The sequence below is a fragment of the Salvelinus sp. IW2-2015 genome, linkage group LG4q.1:29, assembly GCF_002910315.2.
Source record: "Salvelinus sp. IW2-2015 linkage group LG4q.1:29, ASM291031v2, whole genome shotgun sequence".
In the NCBI taxonomy this organism is placed as follows: Eukaryota; Metazoa; Chordata; class Actinopteri; order Salmoniformes; family Salmonidae; genus Salvelinus; species Salvelinus sp. IW2-2015.
The window spans coordinates 29,837,545-29,860,328 of NC_036842.1; the positions used below are offsets into that span (position 1 = coordinate 29,837,545).

Genomic DNA, 22,784 nt, shown 5'->3' on the forward strand with positions numbered 1-22,784 from the left:
TACTGGGATCTGCCTGTATCCATCCATCCTCTCTATCGCTACAGTACTGGGATCTGCCTGTATCCATCCATCCTCTCTATCTCTACAGTACTGGGATCTGCCTGTATCCATCCATCCTCTCTATCTCTACAGTACTGGGATCTGCCTGTATCCATCCATCCTCTCTATCTCTACACTACTGGGATCCATCCTCTCTATATCTACACTACTGGGATCTGCCTGTGTCCATCCATCCTCTCTATCTCTACACTACTGTTATCTGCCTGTATCCATCCATCCTCTCTATCTCTACACTACTGTTATCTGCCTGTATCCATCCATCCTCTCTATCTCTACACTACTAGGATCTGCCTGTATCCATCCTCTCTATCTATATTTGAGTCATTTAGCAGACGCTCTCAGAGCAACTTACAGGATCAATTAGGGTTAAGTGCCTTGCTCAAGGGCACATCGGCAGCTTTTTCACCTAACTGGCTCGGGGATTCGAACAAGTTACTGGCCCAATGCTCTTAACCGCTAGCCTACTACCCATCTCTCTCTCTCATTCTCTCTCACTTTCTTTCTGTCTTTCTCTTCCTCTCTCAAGGCTTTGACTCAACCTTGCCATGTAAGTACAGAAAAACAGAATGAGAGAAAGCAATGGGAGTAAAGCAAGAGAGTGGGACGTAATAAAGACATACAGAAGAACAAGGCCAAAGAAAATAAGTGAATTCTGTTGTCATCTGCAGCTCATACACACATCACAGTAGCATGCACATATTTACATCCAGAGAGACAAGAAATAACTAAGCACACTCCCTCGGGAGAAAACAGGGCCAAATGACTCTACCATCGCCCCACAGCTGCTCAGTCCCACAAGTTACAATTTCACAATAACAATAAACCTACTGTACTTAGCTTATCAAAATATCACTGTCAGTACCACTAGAGATCAAATTGTTAATGATCTAAAAATACCTCAAACATATGAAAATATTTAAAGAATTGACAGTTTCATTCAAAAATATCCCAGCTATGATGAAATGCTTTAGAATCCATAATGGTATGCATCCATAATAGTTGAGGTGAATTGGAGGTGTTCATTTAAGTCTGAAGGTTTGCTTTGCCTCAATAAACTTAATAAACCCCTCCCTCTAGACCATGGTTTGATTGAACACACACACGTTCACACAGAGCAGGAGACACACATTAACAAACCACTCAAATATACTGACACACCTTCTAACACTCTGACACGGTTGCTCACACATTCACACAGCTGCAGAAGCATAAACCTACAAGCTCTCACAGTCATGTCAGAATTAGATGTTCATCCATGTTTCTCAAACGTCAAATTTCAAAGTTGTTCCAAACGTCAAATTTGTAGGTGTTTAAAGGTTGTGTGTGTGTGCGTATGTGGGTGTGATGGTGTACCTCAACAGGTTCATTAGCTGGATAGGTTACCCAAAAACAAACCCAGCTGAGCTGGGCCAGCCCCCCATCCAGCACGCACAGATAGGTACACTTCCCCTACACCAGCCTAAATACATCTGCTGGTGTAATGGATGAACTTCACCAAAAACAACAAGTTTTTGCATGTTTCACTCGCCAGGAATTTTCTGTCCAGATGGAGAGACATTAATGAATGCTAAAAATATACAGTATATGCTTCTCACAGTTGTGTCAAGTTGGCTGGCTGTCCTTTGGGTGATGGACCACTCTTGATACATACGGCAAACTGTTGAGCGTGAAAAGCCCAGCAGCGTTGCAGTTCTTGACACAAACCGGTGCGCCTGGCACCTACTACCATATCCCCTTCAAAGGCACTTACATATTTTGTCATGCCCATTCACCCTCTGAATGGCAATATATAAACAATCTGTGTCTCAAGGCTGAAAAATCCTACTTTAACCTGTCTCCTCCCCTTCATCTACACTGATTGAAGTGGATTTAACATCAATAAGGGATCAAAGCTTTCACCTGAATTCACCTGGTCAGTCTATGTCATGGAAAGAGCAAGTGTTCTTAATGTTTGTTCCAGTACCAGTCAAAAGTTTGGACACACCTACTCATTCCAGGGATTTTCTTTATTTTTACTATTTTCTATATTGTAGAATAATAATGATGACATCAAACTATGAAATAACACATATGGAATCATGTAGTAACCAAAAAGTGTTAAATCAAAATATAGTTTATATTTGAGATTATTCAAAGTAGCCACCCTTTGCCTTGATGACAGCTTTGCATGGTCTTGGCATTCTCACATCCAGCTTCATGATGTAGTCACCTGGAATGCATTTCAATTAACAGGTGTGCCTTGTTAAAATTTAATTTGTGGAATTTCTTTCCTTCTAAATGCGTTTGAACCAATGATATCAAGGGTTGGTATACAGAAGAAAGCTCTATTTGGTAAAATACCAAGTCCGTGTTATGGCAAGAACAGCTCAAATAAGCAAAGAGAAACGACAGTCCATCATTACTTTAAGACATGAAGGTCAGTCAATCCAGAAAATTTCAAGAACTTTGAAAGTTTCATCAAGTGCAGTCACAAAAACTATGAAGTGCTATGATGAAACTGTCTCTCGTGAGGACCGCCACAGGAAAGGAAGACCCAGAGTTACCTCTGCTGCAGAGAATAAGTTCATTAGAGTTACCAGCCTCAGAAATTGCAGCCCAAATAAATTCTTCACAGAGTACAGTATATATATATATATATATATATATATATACTGTATAGATAGAGAGACACCGAGAGAGAGAAATAAAGAGAGAAAGAGATGAGAGAGGAGGAGGGAGAGAGAGAGAGGAGGGAGAACAGGTGGAAAGAGGAAGGAGAGGAAGGGTGACTGAATCATAGAAGTTTGAGACCTCTAGTGTTAGTTTGTTGTGGCACAGCTAGTCTGTGTGGGAGTATGTGTTTGTGTGTTTGTGTGTGTTCCGGGGGGGGGTAAAGGTTAACTACAGTGGTATTCTCCTCATGTACACACTCCTCTCTTCTCTACAGAATGTTCTGTGCTTTCAGAAAACATTATTGATTACCATGGTTCCCATAGAGAGATGGCAAATCCTTACCGGGCCTCAATGAGATCTCATCCCTGTGTGTTGTGTGTGTGTGTGTGTGTGTTGTGTTGTGTGTGTGTGTGTGTGTGTGTGTGTGTGTGTTGTGTGGTGTGTGTGTGTGTGTGTGTGTGTGTGTGTGTGTGTGTGTGTGTGTGTGTGTCTGAGAGAGAGAGAGAGAGAGAGAAGAGAGAGAGAGAGAGACAGAGAGAGAGAGAGAAGAGAGAGAGAGAGAGAGGAGGAGAGACAGAGAGAGAGAGAGAGAGATAGAGAGAGAGGGAGGGAGGAGGGAGGGGAGGGAGGGAGGGAGGGAGGAGGAGGGAGGGAGGGAGGAGGGAGGGAGGGAGGGAGGGAGGGAGGGAGGAGGGAGGCGAGGTGGTCGTTGGGGTGTGGTGTATGCGTGACTAAATGTGGGTGTACAGTATGTGTTGTGTGCTTATAGAGTGTGTATTAGTGTTAAGGGGATTATACTATTATACTATACTATTACACTGTACTAGTTATATTATACTAGTTATACTATTGTAGTTATATTATACTAGTTATATTATACTAGTTATACTTTACTAGTTATATTATACTACGCATATTATACTAGTTATACTATACTAGTTATATTATATTAGTTATACTATACTAGTATATATTACACTAGTTATACTATTGTAGTTATGTTATACTAGTTTCATTATACTAGTTATACTGTACTAGTTTTATTATACTAGTTATATTATGCTCGTTTTATTACACAAGTTATACTATACTAGTTATACGATTCTAATCATATTATACTAGTTATAATATACTAGTGATACTATACTAGTTATAATATACTAGTTGCATTATACTAGTTGTATTATGCTAGTTATACTAGTTATAATATGCTAGCTATATTATGCTAGTTATACTATACTAGTTGTATTATACTAGTTATACTATACTAGTTATATTATACGAGTTATTCTATACTAGTTATATTATACTAGTTATGCTATTCTAGTTGTATTATACTAGTTATACTATACTGGTGATACTATACTAGTTGCACTATACTAGTTGTATTATACTAGGTATACTATACTAGTGATACTATACTAGTGATACTATACTAGTTATACTATACTAGTTGTATTACACTAGTTATATTATGCTAGTTATACTATACTATACTATACGAGCTATACTATACTACTTGTATTATACTAGTTATACTATTCTAGTTATATTATACTAGTTATACTATACTAGTTATACTATACTAGCTGTATTATACTTGTTATATAATGCTAGTAATTATATACTGGTTATCATATGCTAGTTATACTATACTAGTTATATTATACTAGTTATACTGTACTAGTTTTATTGTACTAGTTATATTATGCTAGTTTTATTACACAAGTTATACTATACTAGTTATACTATACACGTTATATTATACTAGTTATACTATTCTAATCATATTATACTAGCTATACTATACTAGTGATACTATACTAGTTATAATATACTAGTTGTATTATACTAGTTATATTATACTAGTTATATTATGCTTGTTATACTATATTAGTTATATTATACTAGTTATACAATACTAGTTATATTATACACGTTATACTATACTAGTTATAATATACTAGTTATACTATACTGGTGATAATATATGTCACGCCCTGGCCTTATATTTGTTTTCTTTATTATTTTAGTTAGGTCAGGGTGTGACATGTGGGATGTTTGTGTGTTTTTGTCTAGCCGAGGGTGTTTGTAGTGTCTAGGGGGTTTTGGTAGAGTTTATGGGGTTGTGTTCAGTGTAGGTGTCTAGGTATGTCTATGGTTGCCTGAGTGGTTCTCAATCAGAGACAGCGGTCTATCATTGTCTCTGATTGGGAGCCATATTTAAGGCAGCCATAGGCATTAGACGGGTTGTGGGTAATTGTCTATGTGATGTTGCATGTTTGCACTCAGTGTTATAGCAGTCACGTTCGTTTTGTTATTTTGTATTGTTTGTTAAGTGTTCTTCATTATTAAAGGGAAGAATGTATTCTAATCACGCTGCGCCTTGGTCCACTCTTTCACCTATAGACGATCGTGATAATATACTAGTTATACAATACTAGTTGTATTACACCAGTTATATTATGCTAGTTATACTATACTAGTTATATTATACTAGTTATACTATTCTAGTTATATTATACTAGTTATACTATACTGGTTATATTATACTAGTTATACTATACTGGTTATATTATACTAGTTATACTATTCTAGTTATATTATACTTGTTATATTATACTGGCTATACTATTATACTAGTTATTATAATTCTAGTTATATTATATTATCTATACTATTACTAGTTGTTCTATACTAGTTGTATTATAGTAGGTATACTATACTAGTGATACTATACTAGTTGCACTATACTAGTTGTATTATACTAGTTATATTATGCTTGTTATACTATATTAGTTATATTATACTAGTTATACAATACTAGTTATATTATACAAGTTATACTATACTAGTTATATTATACAAGTTATACTATACTGGTGATACTATACTAGTTATACTATACTAGTTGTATTACACCAGTTATATTATGCTAGTTATACTATACTAGTTATATTATACGAGCTATACTACACTAGTTGTATTATATTAGTTATACTATTCTAGTTTTATATTTACAGTTATACTATACTAGTGATACTATACTAGTTATACTATACTGGTCTGTATTATACTAGTTATTTATGCTAGTAATACTATACTGGTTAGCATATGCTAGTTATATTATGCTAGTTATACTATACTAGGTATATTATGCTAGTTATACTATACTAGTTATACTATACTAGTTATATTATACTAGTTATACTATACTAGTTATATTATACTAGTTATACTATTCTAGTTATATTCTACTTGTTATATTATATTAGCTATACTATTATAATATTTATTATATTCTAGTTATAGTATACTAGTTATATGATACTAGTTATATTATACTCGTTATATTGTGCTAGTTATACTATACTAGTTATATTATACTTGTTATATTAGGCTATGTAGGTGTATGTCCAGTATGTGATAAATTCATTTTCTAGTGTAGTAGCCTAAATGTTTTATCCTTAAATAATTCAAATATTCTTTCCTATGTCTTTAATATACCAAAGTACTCCGTAATGGGTCCATGTCTGATGAAAGGTATAGATTTGGCCTGATCTTTGGCCTGAGGATAGGATTGCTGCATCTTTAAATAGAGTGTGACTATACTGACAGAAAAGGTGTTCTTTATCACCATGATGTTCTCTTTTAATAGACACTGTAACTGTTGCTGAAACCAACAGCCGCATGGCCAGAAGATCCCCATTCTAACACCCAGTGGTGATACTATAATGTGTGTCCAGCCCTGTGGGTCTGCTCTGTGACCAACCCATTACACAACCACACGATGCGCTTCACATAGAACAGGCATGAGTGTGTGGGTTTCAAGACTCATGTGTGGGTTTTTAGGTGCATACACAAGAGTGTGTGTGTTTGTGTTTGTTTGAGAGAGCGAGCGAGAGAGAGAGATTCTATGAGGAAGACTGCGTTCATGACTGCGTCCGTACACGTGGACCTGCTCATTTGGAATCAATGACCAATTGCACCTAATTCACGTGTGCGTGCGAAATGGGCTCGGACGGGAGTGAGACTGGGACCAATGGACAGCTAGCTCAGTTTCATTTTAGATTTGGCTTCAGACCAATCAAATCACTGTCTTAACAAAATGTAATTTTCTGAAAAATGTGTCTGTTTCTGGTCTGCTTGTGTTGATGTCCTGCAGCAGCTTGCTAAATCGTCCCTTTCCTAAGCCATGGATGGAGATGGGGATTTGGACATGTAGTTATGACGTTAATCTCTGATCTAACCATAGATTAATACATTATATATACAAAAGTATGTGAACAGCCCTTCAAATTAGTGGAATCAGGCTACTTCAGCCTCACCCGATGCTGACAGGTGAATACAATTGAGCACACAGCCATGCAATCTTCATAGACAAACATTGGCAGTAGAATGGCCTTACTGAAGATCTCAGTGACATTCAACCTGGATAACACCTTTCCAACAAGTCAGTTCGTCAAATTTCTGCCCTGCTAGAGCTGCCCGGGTCAACTGTAAGTGCTGTTATTGTGAAGGGGAAATGTCTAGGAGCAACAACGGCTTAGCCGCGAAGTGGTAGCCACATAAGCTCACAGAACGGGACCGTGCTGAAGTGGGCAGCGCAGCACGTAAATATCATCTGTCCTATGTTGCAACACTCACTACCGTGTTCCAAACTGCCTCTGGTAGCAAAGTCAAGAACTGTTTGTCGGGAGCTTCATGAAATGGGTTTCCATGGCCGAGCAGCCGCACACAAGCCTAAGATCAGCATTTGCAATGCCAAGCATTAGCTGGAGTGGTGTAAAGCTTGCCTCCATTGGACTCTGGAGCAATGGAAATGCGTTTTCCGGAGAACTGAATCACTCTTCATCTGGCAGCCGACGGACGATTCTGGGTTTGGCGGATGCCAGGTGTCGTGTCTTTGGCATCATTAAAACTGAAGACTTATTTATCAAATAACTCTCTGTAATTATTATTACGCGACTAAACTGATTAATCATGTAACTGTAATTAACTAGGAAGTCGGGGCACCAAGGAAAATATTCAGATTTTAAAGTTACAATTTTCCTAATATAACATTCAGATATTTTGATATCTGATCACTTAGTCTTCTGATTAATTAATTATTATTTACCTCACGTTAGTCTCATTCCAAACGTCGTAAATTGTCGGTTATCTGAACGAACGCAGTCTTCACTATAAGTCATCCATACATCAATTGTCTTAAAATTATTTATTTACTAACTAAGTAATTCACAGAAATGCATCACACAAACAAACAAAATAGATGTTTACAAAGAAATGATAGGGGGATGTGCCCTTGTGGGCAAAACCAGTATGGCGGCTTGTTAGGCAGAGTGATAATTATAACAATTGAAATGCTAATTTAAAAAAAAAGCTGATGAACGCTCACTCATTCGGGAACAATTGCAATCAATATACAGTGGGGAGAACAAGTATTTGATACACTGCCGATTTTGCAGGTTTTCCTACTTACAAAGCATGTAGAGGTCTGTAATTTTTATCATAGGTACACTTCAACTGTGAGAGACGGAATCCTAAAACAAAAATCCAGAAAATCATATTGTATGATTTTTAAGTAATTAATTTGCATTTTATTGCATGACATAAGTATTTGATCACCTACCAACCAGTAAGAATTCCGGCTCTCTTTGTTTTATTGGAGAGTCTGTCCACCCTCTCTCTCTCTCTGTCGTGGTTAGAATGGATAGTTCAGAGTGACATTCATTCATGTCGTTATAGAATAGATGTTTTCGGCGGTTGTCGGTCTTCGCATTCAATGATTCCTAGCTGTAGACTAGTTTAATATATATCAAAGACTTGTTCTTATTCTGTCGTATCGATAGTCTAAGAGTTTAACCACGTGGGATGGTTAAAAGTCCAGCAGTCTGGTCTCAAACCTTGACCCTCTCGTTATCAAGCTAAGCTGGTCTGCAACTTTTAGCCATCTCGTAATTGAGGTAAGCTCGGTCTGGTGATAGAAAACCCGGGTGGGGTTTTTATCGGAAGAGCAGAAAAGGGCCTGTCCCAGGACGCCAGACCATAACTGTGCTCATGGGCGGTCCTCTGATTTAGTTAAACTCCAAAGGGAATTGGAGTTTCCTTCATTAACCTCTAACGAGCCTCAACCCCGGATCCGGGATCCCCCCCCCCCCACCCCCACACTGATTAGCATGCTAGCATAGCTCACAATAGATAGTAGCATCTAAATATCATTAAATCACAAGTCCAAGACACCAGATGAAAGATACAGATCTTGTGAATAAAGCCACCATTTCAGATTTTTAAAATGTTTTACAGGGAAGACAAAATATGTAAATCTATTAGCTAAACACGTTAGCAAATACACCATTTTCTTTCCACCATTTTTTCTCTCACCAGTGCTATCACCAATTCGCTAAACTAAGATATTGATAGCCACTAACCAAGAAAAAACCTCATCAGATTGACAGTCTGATGAAGCAATGGTACAATATCTCATCCAGATAGGACATAGAATTACTAAGAGAGCAACGTGTATACCAATTTACTCATTATAAACATTTCATAAAAATAGACAAAGCATAGCATGGAAAGACCAATCTTGTGATCTCAGACAATATTTCAGATTTTCTAAGGTTTTACGGCGAAACACAATAAATCGTATATAGCATACCACATTGAAACGTTACCAGCATCGATTCCAGCAAAGAGCGATAACGTATCACCGCCAAAATATATTAATTTTTTCACTAACCTTCTCAGAATTCTTCCGATGACACTCCGTAACATCATTTTACAACATACATATAAGTTTGTTCGAAAATGTGCATATTTAGCCATAAAAACCGTGGTTAACAATGAAAATAGTAGCAAAACAAGCCTAAATGCGGTCGCAGTCTTTTAGATGATCTAGTTTAATCGAAAGCTAATCATATACTTGACTAAAAAATCAGGGTTGACAGGATCGAAAGACAAATTAGTTCTTAATGCAACGCTGATTTACATTTTTAATTATCCTTACTTTTCAATACAGGGTTCGCCAAGGAGCTATACAAACAAAATGGCGAATAAGCGTTTAACCTCTAACGACCCTTACCCCGGGTCCGGGATCACCCCCACCCCCCACCACACTGATTAGCATAGCTAGCATAGCTTCACAAGTAGATAGTAGCATCTAAAATATCATTAAATCACAAGTCCAAGACACCGAGATGAAAGATACAGATCTTGTGAATAAAGCCACCATTTCAGATTTTTAAAATGTTTTACAGGGAAGACAAAATATGTAAATCTATTAGCTAAACACGTTAGCAAAATACACCACTTTTCTAACTCCATCAGTTTCTTACTACTTCAGGTGCTATCACCAATTCGGCTAAACTAAGATATTGATAGCCACTAACCAAGAAAAAACCTCTTCAGATGACAGTCTGATAACATATTTATGGTATAGGATAGGTTTTGTTAGAAAAAAGTGCATATTTCAGGTAGAAATCACAGTTTACAATTGCACCGACCATCACATGACGACTAGAATTACTATAGAGAGCAACGTGTATGACCAATTTACTCTTAATAAAACATTTCATAAGAATAGACAAAGCATAGCAATGGAAAGACCCAGATCTTGTGATTCCAGACAATATTTCAGATTTTCTAAGCGTTTTACAGCGAAAACACAATAAATCGATAAGTTAGCATACCACATGTGAAAACGTTACCAGAGCATCGATTCCAGCCAAAGAGCGCTATAACGTAATCACCGCCAAAATATATTAATTTTTTCACTAACCTTCTCAGAATTCTTCCGATGACACTCCTGTAACATCATTTTACAACATACATATACAGTTTGTTCGAAAATGTGCATATTTAGCCATACAAAACCGTGGTTATACAATGAAAATAGTAGCAACTCAAGCATCAAAATGAGGGACGTCAGCTTTCAGAGTGATCTAGTTTAATCGAAAGCTAATCATATACTTGACTAAAAAATACAGGGTTGACAGGAATCGAAAGACAAATGAGTTCTTAATGCAACCGCTGACTTACATTTTTTAAATTATCCTTACTTTTCAATACAGGGTTCGCCAAGTGACGCGATAACAAACAAAATGGCGAAATATGCGTTTAAAATATTTCGACAGAACAACGATTTATCATATTAAATATTGCTTACTTTGAGCTGTTCTTCCATCAGATTCTTGGGCAATGTATCCTTTCTATGTTGTAATCTTCTTTTGGTCGATAGATGTCCTCTGTCCTTCGAAATATCCACTAACGATCGAACGGGACCCCAAAACGTGTCCAAAGTTTCACAGTGCACAACAAAAAAATTCCTCAAAATCGCACTAAACGGATATAAATTGCTATAAAACGGTTCAAATTAACTATAACGACTAAAAACATGACCGGAGAAATATCACTCCCTAAACAACGATTTGGAAGGAGGCAGGTCTGATGTCCATCTTGCGCACGACGCAAGTACCGAGAGCGGTACTTCTACGTTTTCTTGTTTTATAGTGGCTGTGATTGTGCAATAGACTCCATTCAAAACGTGATGACGTACAGACACCCAAAGGAAGACGTAGGCAGTGTCGGTTTCTTCATAGCATTCACTGTCGCCTTAAAAACAGACTCCAGATCAGGGGTAAAAATTTCTGAAATCTGACCCCTGTCATGAAAAGTGCTGTAGATATTGTTCTGTACCACTCAGAGACAAAATTCCAACGGCTATAGAAACTAAAAAGTGTTTTCTATCCAATAATAACAATAATATGCATATTGTACGATCAAGAATTTAGCACGAGGCAGTTTAATTTGGAGACCCAAATATGCTAATGCGGAACAGCACCCCCTATAGTTCCAAGAAGTTAACATTTTTCGACAGAAACACGATTTATCATCATAAATTGTTCTTACTGTGAGCTGTTCTTCCATCAGAATCTTGGGCAAAGAATCCTTTCTTGGGTCTAATCGTCTTTTGGTCGAAAGCTGTCCTCTTGCCATGTGGAAATGCCCACTAACGTTCGGCATGAACTGGAAACGTGCCCAGCTGTTCAAAGTGCCTCAGAAATAAATGGGTCAAAATCGCACTAAACGGATATAAATTGCTATAAAACGGTTTAAATTAACTACCTTATGATGTTTTTAACACCTCTAACGAGTAAAAACATGACCAGAGAAATATTACTGGCTAAACAAACGCTTGGAAGGAGGCGAGTCCGACGTCCTCCGTGCGCAACGCGCAGGCAGCAAAGGGATGCTACTTCCGGTATTTGCTCTTTTATGCAGCCCCTGATTGCGCAATCAACTCCATTCAAAGCGTCATCACGTACTGACATCCAGGGGAAGACGTAAGAAGTGTCTGTTTCTCCATAGCATTTACAGGGACCTTTAAACTGACTCCAGATCAGGGGCCAGGATGTCTGAAATCTGACTCCCTATCATGAAAAGTGCTGTAGATTGAGTTCTGTACCACTCAGAGACAAAATTCCAACGGCTATAGAAACTAGAGAGTGTTTTCTATCCAATAATAACAATAATATGCATATTGTACGAGCAAGAATTTATTAGGAAGCCGTTTAATCTGTTGAGCAAATTATGCTAATGCGAAACAGCACCCCCTATAGTGGCAAGAAGTTAACTTCTCTGCGCTACGGATCCCTTTTACGGGATCATTTTCCTAAACAACCGCTGAATTGCAGGGCGCAAAATATTACAAAAAATATTTATAATCATGCAATCCCAAGTGAAATATACCAAAACACAGCTTAGTTTGTTGTTAATCCACCTATCGTGTCAGATTTTGAAAATATGCTTTGCAGCGAAAGCAATCCAAGCTTTTGTGAGTGTATCAATCAATGCTACAACAGCTAGCCCCAAATTAGCATGGTCACGAAAGTCAGAAAAGCAATMAAATTAATCGCTTACCTTTGATAATCTTCGGATGTTTGCACTCACGAGACTCCCAGTTACACAACAAATGTTATTTTTGTTCGATAAATATTACTTTTATCACAAAAAAACGCCATTTGGGTTGCGCGTTATGTTCAGAAAACCAAAGCCTCGTTCCGTTCGACGACAATTCAAAAAAGTATCCGTAATGGTCGTAGAAACATGTCAAATGTTTTTTATAATCAATCCTCAGGTTGTTTTTAACAAACATAATCGATAATATTTCAACCGGACCGTAACCAATTCAATAAGAGAGAAAAAGAAAATGGAGAGCTACCCCTCTCGTGCGCAGGAACTAATCAGAGGACACCTGACTAGTTTTGAAAAATCTTGCTCATTTTTCAAAATAAAAGCCTGAAACTATGTCTAAAGCCTGGTCACAGCCTGAGGAAGCCATTGGAAAAGGAATCTGGTTGATACCCCTTTAAATGGAAAAAAGACGGGCCAGGAAACACAGATTTATTTTTAAAGAAATCACTTCTGGGTTAGATTTTCTCAGGTTTTCGCCTGCAGAATCAGTTTTGTTATACTCACAGACAATATTTTGACAGTTTTGGAAACTTTGGAGTGTTTTCTATCCTAATCTGTAAATTATATGCATATTCTACGATCTGGACCTGAGAAATAGTCCGTTTACCTTGGGAACGTTATATAAAAAATATAAAAAATAATATCTGACCCCTAGCGTCAAGTTAAACAGTCCAAATCACATTACACAATTTCACAAACAGTATCATCCTCACTCATTCATCTTATACAATAATTAGATGTAAGCCTCATATCTGAGGCTATTGTATAAACAACGTTATGGTAATGTGGCCATATTGTCTCCCATGAGTTTCACAAAATTGTACCAAACGGACCAGTTCGTAGCTGGATTCTTCACCGATCTTTTATACCTTCTCCAGAACATAAATGTCGTTCGGTTCTCCAGTTCTGTGAGGTGGAAGAAATTCCTTTGTTCTCTCTATGACACTCTCTCTCTATACGGTCTGGCCATGAGGCAGGATTTTCCCTAGGAACTTACGACCTCTCTGACCACAGCAGCCTGGTTATAGGAGACAGAGAGAGATGGTGCCGAGGTAGGGGGATGGTGCTTGCGGTGTCCAAAGAGGGCAACGTCATGACACAAGAGAATGCTCCAATGCATAGCGCCAACTGTAAAGTTTGGTGCAGGAGGAATAATAGTCTGGGGCTGTTTTTCATGGTTCGGGCCCCTTAGTTCCAGTGAAGGGAAATCTTAACGCTACAGCATACAATGGCATTCTAGACGATACTGTGCTTCCAGCTTTGTGGCAACAGTTTGGGGAAGGCCCTTTCCTGTTTCAGCGTGACAAAAAAGCGAGGCCCATACAGAAATGGTTTGTAGAAATTGGTGTGGAGGAACTTGACTGGCCTGCACAGAGCCCTGACTTCAACCACATCGAACACCTTTGGGATGAATTGGAACGCCGACTGCAAGCCAAGCCTAATCGCCCAACATCAGTGCACCAACCTCACTAATGCTCCTGTGGCTGAATGGAAGCAAGTCCCCGCAGTAATGCTCCAACATCTAGTGGAAAGTCTTCCCAGAAGAGTGGAGGCTGTTATAGCAGCAAAGGGGGGACCAACTCATTATTAATACCCATGATTTTGGAATGAGATGTTCGACTAGCAGGTGTCCATATACTTTTGGTCATGTGTACGTTGTGAGTTCAAAATGTAGCCAAGTAGTCCCACCTTAAGTAGCTAGCTTATTTAACTGGTCCATTGTTGCCCATAGGAGGAAGTTAAGCTAGCAAGCGTTTTAGCTATGAACACAAAAACTAAAAGTGTACTGTGTGACAGAGCCATATACCGTTTTCCAACATGAAAGAGAGGAGGATGGCATTGGAGTTCAACTAGTCTACAAGTAGGGTGAGTCAAAAAAAATGTGTTACTCACGCATGCACACACACACATACACACACACACACACACACATGCACTACAAACACACCCACAGAGAAAGCAGTACCATGGACAGCCATGTGATATTTAGCAACATTGATTGGACTAAATTGTTTTTGGTATTATTAAGTTTGTTTTCAGTGAATTAAGCTAGGCATTTATAGCCTTGTTGATTTGATGATGTTTACATTTTGAATTTGAAATGGTGCTCAAATAGCGGAGGCAGTGCTCCTGTTGTCTTTGTGCTGATTTGTGTTAACTCCGTGGTTATACATCAGTAGTTGATTAGTAAACTGTCAAAAACAATAACCTACTTGACCATGCTGCAGGTGATATAACTGTTTGTTACATGCAATATTTGCTTGGTGGACTTCAGACAGATGTTGCTCTCCTGTTTTGTGATGAAACAAACGTATGTTTAGTTTAATGTATTACGCCACTGTGTGACTGTTGTCATTTTGTTGTCACGGCCTTATTGTATATCAGGGTGGCGTATGAATTAATGCGTTATAGAGCAAACAACGCAATTATCACAACATAGGTTGTAATATGGCTTTTTTACTGTCTTGGCTCTCTCAGTGATTTTACCCACGCACCGCTACTGTCTCCATCACGTCATCTACAGCCCCAGCGTCCCCCGTCACTATATTACCTTGCACTGACCTTGCGATCACACATGAACTAGTCCCCAAAGTGATCTTGACCGCCCGCAACGCAGCGCACGTCCGTGTACATCTCCATTCATCTGAACTGCGTGGTCAGACTACTAGGCGTTTTCTCCGCCGGTCTTTCATAGAAATGAGCTAGCAAATGTTTCCCTCAACCCCCAAGGCACACTTAGGAAAGATCACGACAGCACGTTTGAACATAATTAATCAAATTAGCTTTAACTAGGTGGAAACATAATGGGGGCGATGCACAACCAGCCCAGCAGATGAATTCCACATCTACCGTATATAATTTGGAGATGGAAAAGCCAATATCACACTGTCCAAGGAGTCCAAAATCTTTTCCCCTTTTCTCGCCTCTTTCTCGATCAGTAAAGCAATTCCGACTGGAGATAATATCACCGTATCTTCCGAGGCTTGCGTTAGGGGGAAAAAATAACCTATTAGCCACCCACTTGATCGAAGGGCTGGGTTACAAACTGTGACAGGAACAAGAAGTGCCAGAGCGAGGGGAGAGACCGCTGGGGAGAGAGTGGAGAGACCGCTGGGGAGAGTGGGGAGCTCCGCTACGCAAATCCCACAGAACAGAGCGCTGCCCCAAAAATACAACAGGGCTTCGCTTCCCGCGGGAGGAGCATGAAATACTGCGCCAAAGGTGCAACTGCCTGTCTGGCGCTCTATGCCAAACCTATAAAGCCTTACAACGCACAGTTGCCCTGGGAAAAGGGATACATGGAGGCTTGCCACGTACCTGGTTTTTATGCCGTGGTCCATCTTCGAGTTCCGAAGTGCTGTTCATGATTCCCCGTCGGTCATTTACCATTCTCCGGAGAACCTTTAGACCAAAGCCGCCTGTTGGTACCAGGCGGGGGAAAGGAGAACGCTCTATTAGTCTCTTTCCGGACGATCTACTCCATAGAACGAGGTGTTAGCTCTAAGTGTCCACGTACAGAGGGAGAGAGAAGCTAAACTACTTCTCGACCACACGGTCTGGCTACGGTTCTAGAAGGAGTAATGGGGAAGCTACAGCCACACACATAGTGAGCTCATACCCAACGCACAGAACTGAACTTCTTTGCCTCTCTGGGTTGTTTTCGGTTAATTTTGGCCGTTACCTTCGGCAGGCAACAACCTATAACAATCAGAGATCAAAGAAAGTCAAAGTAAGAAAATGAACAGAGAATCCAATGAAAATGTCACTTGGATAGCGGGAATATATTCCAAATAAATGTGTCTACTAAAAAAAACTCATTAGCGCTCTCCTTACAGAACTGCTCTCACCAATCGTTCAGCAAGTGCCAAGAATGTGTTATCCTCAGTATTGAAGAAGTAAAAAAAACAAATAGTTAGTTACTTCCAGACTGTCCCGTTTTGAGTGAAAAGGAGAAAGCCAAGGTACAGTGCAATAGCCTATCGCCTGATACCTTGCTATGTGGTGCGGTTGATTTCTTCCCACAATTGAGTGATGACTGCAAGGCTCCGGTCAGCGGAGTTTAGTAGCTGATATGCATGAGGATGGTTATTTCGCACAGATGCTTTTGACAAGAGCGGTTCAGGCAGATTAGCGGGCTCGGTTCGTGTGCGGCGTGGGGCGCTCCGTGCCTCCGAAGCTGTCAATCAGCGCGTTCCCCTCCGTGCGCGCAGCGCGTTCCACCATGCTCTCGTTCTGCTCGACTCTGTTCTGCTGTGCCCTCCGCGCGCATCTAGCTGGTGCTGTGCCTCTGTCGCTGCCTCTGCCTACGAATGCACAGCTCGTGCGATGCTGCCTACCCCCTACCCACCTTTCCCCCGGCCCTCGAGACTCGTTCACTCTGCAGAAACCACATGCAAAACGAAACCAGAGCAAAACGCACACGAGACTCTTATGGGTAAATACAACTCTCAATAGAATGTACTGGATGAATAAATGTAGTCCATCTCTCTCTCACACACTCTCTTCTCCCTTCTAATTGTTGTGTTGCTACCAACAGGCTACAGATGAAACATCTGGGTTGAAGCAAAAGCATGTCGTTGCCTGATTAACGTAAGCTACTTATTTTTCACAGCATGTGGATGCACAAAATATATGTACCATATGCAGCATAACCTACATTTCTTTGCTACCTAACTCTGATAACAGGTTATTACATGGATTAGATATGAAACATAGTAGGACACCGTTTGGCTATGTTTATAGCATGTACACAGCCTTCAGAAAGTATTCAGACCACTTGATTTGTTACACATTTTGTTATGTTACAAAGTAAGAATAACATTGATTTACTTGTCCTTTTTGTCAAAGTTCCACACACAATATTATGTAAGGTCAAAGTGGAAGAAACATTTCATGATAAAAATAATAAATAAAACACGAATATATCTTGATTAAGTAAGTAATCACCCCGTAAGTCAATATGTTATAATCACCTTTGGCAGTGATTACAGCTGTGAGTGTTTTTGGGTAAGTCTCTTAAGAGCTTTGCATAGCTGGATTTTACAATACTTGCCCATTATTCTTAAAAATATTATTCAAGCTCTGTCAAGTTGTTTGTTGATCATTGCCATAGATTTTCACGCCGATTTAAATCAAAATTGTAACTAGGCCACTCAGGAACATTCGATGTAGTCTTGGTAAGCAACTACAGTGTATATTTGGCCGTGTGTTTTAGGTTATTGTCCTGCTGAAAGGTGAATTTGTCTGCCAGTGTCTGTTGGAAAGCAGACTGAACCAGGTTTTCCTCTAGGATTTTGCCAGTGCTTCGCTCTATTCCGTTTATTTTTATCTTAAAAAACACACATGATGCAGTATTACCTTAGTGCCTTATTGCACAAACCTAATTTAGGTCAGTATTGTGGAGTGTCTACAATGTTCTTGATCCATGCTCAGTTTTCTCCTATCACATCATTAAACTCGGTAACTGTTTTAAAATCACCACTGGCCTCATGGTGAAATCCCTGAGTGAAATTCACTTCTCGACTGAGGGACCTTACAGATAATTGTATATGTATAAGGGCACAAGGCGAGACCCAAATGCAGACACAGGAGGCAGATGGTAGAGCTCCGATATTTATTATAACAAAGGGAGTAGGCAAAGGCAGGTCGGGGACAGGCGAGAGTTCATAAACCAGGTCAGAGTCCAAACAATACCAGACGATAGGCGGTCTCGAGGTCAGGCCAGGCATGTGTCAGAAACCAGATCCGAGTCCAAAACAGTACAAGGGGATAGTCAGGCTGGTAGTCAGAACAGGCAGAGTGTCAGGCAGGCAGGTACGGAGTCAGGATAGGCAACGGTCGAAACCAGGAGGACTAGCAACAAACAGAGACTGGGAAAAATAGGAGCAAGGAAAACCGCTGGTTGACTTGGCATACAAGACGAACTGGCACAGAGAGACAGGAAACACAGGGATATTTACACCGGGGATAATAAGTGACACCTGGAGGGGGTGGAGACAATCACAAGGTCAGGTGAACCAGATCAGGGTGTGACAATATGTGGGGTACAGAGATGGGCTAGTCATTCAAAAATCATGTTAACCACTATTGTTGCACACATAGTGAGTCCATGTAACTTATTATGTGACATGTTTAGCACATTTTTACTTATTTAGGCTTGCCATAACAAATAAGTTGAATACTTATTGACTCAAGACTTTACAGCTTTTCATTTGTAATTAATTTGTAAAAAATAAATAATAATAATAATAATCCACTTTGACAATATGGGGTATTGTGTGTAGATCAGTGACACAAACTCTCCATTTAATCCATTTTAAATTCAGGCTGTAACACAACAAAATGTGGAAAAAGTCTAGGGGTGTGAATATTTTCTGAAGGCACTCGCAACATGCAAGAGTGTCAGCAAGAAATGCAATTGGATGGTATAATGCTATTAGGTGAGCATTTCCATATAGTCATTAAAGGTGCATCCGTATTGGTGCAGGGACAATTAAACATAGCCAGAGACATCAAGTTGCATTGATAGAAACATTTGTTTATTAATCTATTTTGTTAACTGTGCATAACAACAAGGATTCCCCTGGAGAAAATGCATTTAATTACATCCATAGGTTTTGATTTAGCATAACAAAATGAGATGGAACACTCTTCACTGCCATATATGAAATTTTCCATAACAGTGTCACTTGTGTTATTAACTGCCTTTCAACTGCCAAAATGGACACATTGACTTCACATATGCTTACTCTGACAAGAGACATGGCAGTTGCTAAATGACCTTACAAAATGTATTTTCATCCCCAGGAGCAAAGGTCCCCATTTGAATAAGAAAAGTGCATGCTCTGTGCAAATATAATGCATCCTAAGCACAATCGGCAGTGGTTTCCACACTTAGCATGCATCGTTGTGGGCCACTGACACAGATTGGAATAACATGGTTTTCTCTCATGCATATGAGGCATGACTGTAATATCACCAAGATGTGACAGGCAAGCAGGATGGAAGGCCAGGTGTATGATGTGAAAAACACCATATTCCCACTTACAACAACATTGTCTGGCAGCTAGTTGTAGCAGGCTGCCCAAGAGGTGGTCTAGCTAGTGTAAAAGCAAGAGGTGGGCTAGCTAGGGTAGCAGCAAGCGGTGGGTTAGCTAGTGTAGCAGCAAGAGGTGGGCGAGCTAGATGTAGCACAAGAGGTGGGCTAGGTAGTGTAGCAGCAAGCGGTGGGTTAGCTAGTGTAGCAACAAGAAGGTGGTTAGCTAGTGTAGCAGCAAGAGGTGGGCTAGGTAGTGTAGCAGCAGAAGGTGGGCGAGCTAGTGTAGCACAGCAAGAGGTGGGCTAGGTAGTGTAGCAGCAAGCGGTGGTTTAGCTAGTGCAGGCAGCAAGAGGTGGGCTAGGTAGTGTAGGCAGCAAGAGGTGGGACTAGTGTAGCAGCAAGAGTGGGCGAGCTAGTGTAGCAGCAAGAGGTGGGCGAGCTAGTGTAGCAGCAAGAGGTGACTAGCTAGTGTAACAGCAAGAGGTGGGCTAGCTACTGTAGCAACAAGAGGTGGTCTAGCTAGTGTAAAAGCAAGAGGTGGGCTAGCTAGGGTAGCAGCAAGCGTGGGTTTAGCTAGTGTAGGCAGCAAGAGGTGGGCGAGCTACTGTAGCAGCAAGAGGTGGGCTAGCTAGTGTAGCAGCAAGAGGTGGGCTAGCTAGGGTAGCAGCAAGCGGTGGGTCAGCTAGTGTAGGCAGCAAGAGGTGGGGTGAGCTAGTGTAGCAGCAAGAGGTGGGCTAGGTAGTGTAGCAGCAAAGCGGTGGTTAGCTAGTGTAGCAGCAAGAGGTGGGCTAGCTAGTGTAGCAGCAAAGAGTGGGTGAGGCTAGTGTAGCAGCAAGAGGTGGGCTAGGTAGTTAGTAGCAGCAAGAGGTGGGGCGAGCTAGTGTAGCAGCAAGAGGTGGGCTAGCTAGTGTAGCAGCAAGAGGTGGGCGAGCTAGTGTAGCAGCAAGAGGTGGGCTAGGTAGTGTAGCAGCAAGCGGTGGGTTAGCTAGTGTAGCAGCAAGAGGTGGGTTAGCTAATGTAGCAGCAAGAGGTGGGCTAGCTAGTGTAGCCTCAAAATCAGAACACAACTCTGACTTTAGAGTGCGATAAAAATAGCATACAAGGAGTTTTACTACGACTGCTGCAGTGCATGGCCAGGCTAACCAAGTATTGCCTTCCTGCAGACAAACAATGTTTACGAAAAGCTTCAGTCTGACCCCATCATAGAACTGAGACTGCACTTGTGAAGGTGGTAAATTACCTTTTAATGGTGTCAGACCGAGGCTCTGCATCTGTCCTTGTGCTCCTAGACCTGAGAGCTGCTTTTGATACCATTGATCACCACATTCTTTTGGGGAGATTGGAAACCCAAATTGGTCTACACAGACAAGTTCTGGCCTGGTTTAGATCTTATCTGTTGGAAAGATATCAGTTTGTCTCTGTAGATGTTTTGTCCTCTGACAAATCAACTGTAAATGTTGGTGTTCCTGAAGGCTCCGTTTTAGGACCACTATTGTTTTCACTACATAGCTCTTGGTGATGTCATTCGGAAACCTAATTTTAACTTTCACTGCTATGCGGACGACACACAGCTGTACATTTCGATGAAACATGGTGAAGACCCAAAATTGCCCTCCCTGGAAGCCTGTGTTTCAGACATAAGGACTCGGACAAAACAGAGATGCTAGTTCTATGTCCCAAGAAACAAAGAGATCTTCTGTTGAATCTGCCAATTCATCTCGATGGTTGTGCAGTCGTCTCAAATAAAACTGTGAAGGACCTCAGCTTTACTCTGGACCCTGATCTCTCTTTTGACGAACAAATCAAGAATGTTTCAAGGACAGCTTTTTTCCATCTACGTAACATTGCAAAAATCTGAAACTTTCTGTCCAAAAATGATGCAGAAAAATGTATCCATGCTTTTGTCACTTCTGGGATAGACTACTGCAATGCTCTACTTTCCGGCTACCCGGATAAAGCACTAAATAAACTTCAGTTAGTACTAAACACGGCTGCTAGAATCTTGACTAGAACCCCCCAAAAATATCATATTACTCCAGTGCTAGCCTCTCTACACTGGCGTCCTGTTAAGGCTAGGGCTGATTTCAAGGTGTTACTGCTAACCTACAAAGCATTACATGGACTTGCACCTACCTATCTTTCTGATTTGGTACTGCCGTACATATCTACACGTGCACTACAGTCACAAGACGCAGGCCTCCTTACTGTCTCTAGAATTTCTAAGCAAACAGCTGGAGGCAGGGCTTTCTCCTATATATTTTTATGGAATGGTCTGCCTATCCATGTGAGAGACGCAGACTCGTTCTCGACCTTTAAGTCTTTATTGAAGACTCATCTCTTCAGTAGGTCCTATGATTGAGTGAAGTCTGGCCCAGGAGTGTCAAGGTGAACGGAAAGGCACTGGAGCAACAAACCGCCCTTGTTGTCTCTGCCTGGCCGGTTCCCCTCTCTCCACTGGGATTCTCTGCCTCAACAAACCCTATTACAGGGGCTGAGTCACTGGCTTACTGGTGCTCTTCCATGCCGTCCCTAGGAGGGGTGTGTCACTTGAGTGGGTTGAGTCGCTGACATGATCTTCCTGTCCGAGTTGGTGCCCCCCCTCGGGTTCGTGCCGTGGGGGAGTTCTTCGTGGGCTATACTCGGCCTTGTCTCAGGATAGTAAGTTGGTGGTTGATGATATCCCTCTAGTGGTGTGGGGGCTGTGCTTTGGCAAAGTGGGTGGGGTTATATCCTGCCTGTTTGGCCCTGTCCAGGGGTATCATCGGACGGGGCCACAGTGTCTCCCAACCCCTCCTCTCAGCCTCCAGTATTTATGCTGCAATACTTTATGTGTCGGGGGGCTAGGGTCAGTCTGTTATATCTGGAGTATTTCTCCTGTCTCATCTTGTGTCCTGTGTGAATTTAAGTATGCTCTCTCTAATTCTCTCTCTCTCTGGCTCTCTCTCTCTCTCTCTCTTTCTCTCGGAGGACCTGAGCCCTAGGACCATGCCTCATGACTACCTGGCCTGATGACGCCTTGCTGTCCCCAGTCCACCTGGTCATGATTCTGCTCCAGTTT

At 40.6% G+C, this 22,784-nt stretch overlaps 1 protein-coding gene across 2 annotated transcripts in view; it reads right to left on the bottom strand.

Moving 5' to 3' along the window:
* The window catches only part of fibcd1b (fibrinogen C domain containing 1b), a 259,633-nt gene extending 242,383 nt beyond the window's left edge, over positions 1–17,250 (bottom strand). Inside the window, exon 1 of one of the 2 annotated variants that reach the window (XM_023984332.2) lies at positions 16,006–17,250. In XM_023984332.2, the coding sequence (XP_023840100.1) occupies positions 16,006–16,077 (72 nt within the window). In that variant the 5' untranslated portion in view covers positions 16,078–17,250. The remainder of the gene's footprint in view (positions 1–16,005) is intronic. The other variant, XM_023984331.2, reaches the window with a different exon arrangement.
* Between the last annotated feature and the right edge of the window lie 5,534 nt (positions 17,251–22,784).